General features: G+C 28.8%; 1 protein-coding gene across 1 annotated transcript in view; it reads left to right on the plus strand.

Moving 5' to 3' along the window:
* Positions 1 to 708: 708 nt before the first annotated feature.
* The window catches only part of Smp_020550 (low-density lipoprotein receptor (ldl)), a gene marked incomplete at its 5' end in the record, with an annotated part of 30,253 nt that continues 25,946 nt past the window's right edge, over positions 709 to 5,015 (plus strand). The window contains 2 exons of the mRNA XM_018797031.1: positions 709 to 819; positions 2,490 to 2,598. Coding sequence (XP_018646828.1) covers positions 709 to 819; positions 2,490 to 2,598 — 220 coding nt within the window. The remainder of the gene's footprint in view (positions 820 to 2,489; positions 2,599 to 5,015) is intronic.

Consider the following 5,015-nt stretch of genomic DNA (forward strand, 5'->3'; position numbering starts at 1 on the left):
ACCGATAGGCGGGATCATAGATGCGCACTGCTGGGGAGTCCCACAATAGGACGAAACGGCCGTCCAGTGACTCCAGGTTCTCCTTGGTGGTCTAGCTTCAAATGACTCATGATTTCAAGTATATATTAAAATCTAATATTCAGTCAATAAGATATACATATAATCATGTTTCCAAATAAAAAAATAGATAACAAAACCTCGTAGACTATATGAGCATAGTAACTACGAATATGATACTAACATTAACTTAATAAAATGTTTGAAACTGAATAACTTTCTTGTTATTTTGAATATGAACTAACATTATATGAATGTTTTGGTTATCCATCAATATATCACGATTAGTTTTCAACGTTTGCTTAGAAAAACAAAACGAAACTTTACTTTAATCACGTGAATGTTTTCAGGCAACAACCAAAAAAAGTACAATAATAATCATCCCTATACATATATGTATCATTTGTGATCTTACTAACTGCATGTAGATTGCATGAAATTCCTTCTTTCATTTATCCTCATAATCATTATTAATTTATCATGAAGTGATCATTTTATAATAATAATAATAAAACAATTATTCTTCATACTAGAATATGTTTTATTAATTATACAGCATCATCAGGTGATCTAAGTACTGATGATGAATATAAAACATTAAATTTAACTATCAAACCATTACCAAATGAAGATTTTCGTCAAGGAACTATAATGAGACAATGTTTATTTGAAAATGATCCTGAAATAAATGAATTATTTGATTTTCGTTGGATTGATCAAAATGGTCGTATTGTAACCAATGGTGATACATTATATTTACTGGTGGGTTATATCTATCATATTTCAGTTGCTGTTGTTTTTCTTTTTAAAAAATTTCTTTATGTATATATTTAATTAAAACAAATTTAAAACACAGTTTCTTTTTTTTCAGTTGCAGTCAGTCAGCTACAATGTAGGACCAGGCACATTTATGCATCGGTCCAAGTTGCCATACCTCGTTAGCACATCAAGATGAACACCGGATTCATAGAAGTAGTTAATTTGTTGGTGGTAGTATATAAAGGATAGGTTGTATATAAGGATATAGTATAGGAAGGAAGAAAATTATGAAGCAATTTTAATCTCAAGGTTTAAGGGAGGATAAAGAGTGTATACACCTACGCCATTGTGATCGATTTTGAGCCATGTCACTCAGAGTCTCCAACCAGTTAGAGTAAAGATGATTCAAACTTTTGATACAGATTAACCTGGCAACAATTAATAAATATTTTAAGAAAAGTTTGGCTAACTTTAAAATTAACCAAAACTTCATATTGTATAACATAAATTTTTAATTTACTAATCAACTAAAGAAACAAATCGAAAGTTGAACAGGCAACAATAAATCAATTATTGTTTTATACATTTAAGTTTACTTTTTCTTTCAGAAAAGATCAATAGTTACATAAAATGTCACTTTTAAGTTAACTAAAGTTTAAATGAAAAACATGGCGCGAATTTTGTCCATGACCAATATTATTTGTTCTTTTTAAAAAAAAATAGAATGGAGATAACGTAATGATTAGGTTTCTATCGTGAAAATCTCATTTAGAAATAAACTGATTCAATTGTTTATATATTATACTGGGAATAGTTAGTTGATGTATCCTGTGATGTTCACATCTGCATTAGTCAGCTTCATAGTTTCAGATTTGACGATAGAGCTATTCAAGTCTCCATTTCATATTACCCTGACGTATAGTAACACAAATATCAAGCCACTTTTCATAATTGCCTCAATGTAACTTCATCAAATATAATTCAATTACTACTAGAGGACTGGTCATACATAACACTGATCACTACTTAGTAGTCAATCAACTGTAAATTAGTGCTCTATCAGTTTCTATACACTGAGATCACTGACAGATTATTTTTAAGAATAGTCAATCAGTTGACATCCTTTTGTCAGGTTATTCAGATCATATACACTTTACTACAAGCAAGGTGACGTATTTTACATCGATAAAACAACAATGATATCTTACAAGAAACCTAACGGTTTAGCTAACAATATACGTAGCATCATTTTTTTTGTTTGACCATACGTTAATTTAACATACTACTAAAATCTGTGTCTTGCATAAATTAGTGTGCATGATTAACATTATTATGAAATGATATTGCTTGCTTCATTGTTATAATCATCACATATTCAGCTATTATATACTGTATTTCTATAATAACTAAATTAGTCAATTTTACTAACCAAAATATTTAACCAATTTGTTTTTGGTTTTTTTCCCTACATCAATCATCATTATTGTCATCATGTATTCGGTGATCATCTTATTTCATTTCATTCATCTTAACTGTTAATACTGTATCCATCATCATTATCATTCACTCAATCACTATACCATACATTTATTGACATTTGTTGTCATGACAATCTATTGTAATCCATTAAAAAACAAAAAAACATTATATTATCACAAACAATTGTATTAAAGATTGAAGATCCGAGTGAATTGAGCAATTATACATGTGAAGCAACCAATCGTCAAACAGGTGTAATTTACCAAGCCAAATACCGTGTATCTATGCTGAATGGTCAACAAGGTATGATGTAATAAATAATTGAGGTGTCAGGGCACCTAGTCAAAGCTATTGGGTATTTATTAAGTGATAAATAAGAATAGATCGATTTTTGTTATCTTTTATATGAAGATGTAACAATTTAGTAAAGCTTAAATTGGAATCTGTGATTAAACGTAAAATTTCGAAATTAAAAGAATTTTCAGTATCACTTTAAATGTCATAAATAGTATTGTGTTCTTTCACTAATCTACCAATCAATATGCTTATTTTAAGCCTTTGAATAATTAATTTCATATCACTTTTTGAATGGAATAAGCCGACGTTTATTTATTTATTATTTAAACACATCAACATTGGTACAGGGAAGCATCAAATATATATGTGCCACACAAATCATTCGATTTGTTTAGGAGCTAAAATACTCCCCGAGCGCACAAACCTAAGCAGGTAGTTTTCTTAGAAGGCCACACCACTGACATAATATTATTCACTTTCAAAATAAGTTTTCGACATTAATTGAATTGCTTTTCGGAAGCCGTAAATATCACTTAAACAAAATGTAATTAAAATCGGTTAAAGAATCCGAGTTACTACATGGATACCAAAAGCTATGGTCTGATTTTCTGTGATAAACTAATGAGTTATTCCCAGTTTCAAACTTTCATTTCGTAGACTTAAGTCAGATAATGAATGATGTATATATGGATATTTATATCTCATTTTCATATCCCATTAGACGAGAAATTATGCTAAATTCAAACTCTAAGCATATTGAAGTTAAAATTCAATACTTGAAATGTTATATTCTATAGCTGGATACCTTTTAAAAGTCATTTTCACACCTCTATATAAGGCCAGATCAGAATGAATCCCCTATATTTTAAGACATATTACAAGTTGACTGAATATCACTATGTATTGATCTATAACGGAAATTATTTGGCAGCAGCACTCATTATTTGTTCGTCAAAAAGTACAAATAAGATTCGAAATAATCGATTTTCATTGTTTATCCCTGTTTAATAACGGTTTATTCCATTCATATAAATGATATCTAAAATAGTAATTGAAAAGATTTACCGTAGACAGCTAGTATTTTCCACTTAATAATAATCTATTCTACCGTCAAATATCTATATTACAAATCAATTACATACAAGATAATAAATGTTAATGGTTTCCTCACTATTATCACTTTACTCCTTGTACATGGAAAACTATTCACCTACGTCAGTCAAATTTACATGTATGTGTACATATATTTATGCACTGTTCATTAGTTCTGTTCTAAACTGTTTTCACGTTTAAGTTAATGTGCTACTGTATACTAATCAAAATTGTTATCAAAAAGTTATGGCAATAACCATCATTACAATCCAGGTGGTTATTGTTGCTATCGTCATCTTTATCATCTGTTTTGTTATTGTAGTTATATATATAAATAATATTTTCTCCAAGACTACACTTCATGTCTGTAACCGATCAATTCGAAATTTCTTTTTTTTTTCTTCTTTTTATTCTTCAACCTACTTTTTAATTAATCTTTTCTTTATCATTTTATCCAAATACATACAGACAGGAACATTCACGAAAAGATCCTGTATAGGAATAAGAAACAACAAATTTATGAGTGTCTATTTCTTTTTTTTTTTTACTTTTTTACTTCATATAATAATAATTATATCACAACAAAAATGGTGATTATTTATAAAACTATATTTCTGGCTGATTCATCATCAACTAATTCATAAAATAGGCATTAACTGGTACATTAATATTTCCCAGTCAAAAGATCATTACAATTATCCCATTTTAGATGTTTAGTATTCAGTATATGCATGTATATATACATCATGCATAATGTTAAAATATAAAGAGTCAATTCATTTTGTCTAGGTTCCAAGTAGATATGCATTCAGGTACTAAACAACACACCATATACATATTTAATAAGGTATAATTCACATATTCATTTAATAAACACAATAAAGTTGTTTATATATATGTTCATTTTTTTAAAAAATCTTGTACAAAGATGATTAATCCTTTAAAACAACAATAATGTCAACTGTTCTTTTTCTTCATGTTAATAAAGGATAAAACCGAAATGAAAATCTATTCATTTTATTTCTTATTTATATTTTATATTTTATCAGACTGGGGAGATAATAGTGAATTATGTAATTAATTATTGATTATCAGAAGGGTTTTTTTGTGAGGACTTAACTAATTTTATGGTTGAATTCACTAGTCAATTGAAGCTAGACCACCTGGAAAAAAACCTTGGAAAAGCCCTGGGACCTTCTCCTTTCGTTCCCATTTGTGGGGCATTTCCCCACTAGGGCCCTGTTTAGTATAATATCCAACTTCATTTGGAAGGGAAATAGAGAGAAAATGGGTTGGCTTCAACCTTCCATGGGAATTGGCCTGAAAACTTT

This window comes from Schistosoma mansoni (genome assembly GCF_000237925.1).
Source record: "Schistosoma mansoni, WGS project CABG00000000 data, supercontig 0169, strain Puerto Rico, whole genome shotgun sequence".
Taxonomy (NCBI): Eukaryota; Metazoa; Platyhelminthes; class Trematoda; order Strigeidida; family Schistosomatidae; genus Schistosoma; species Schistosoma mansoni.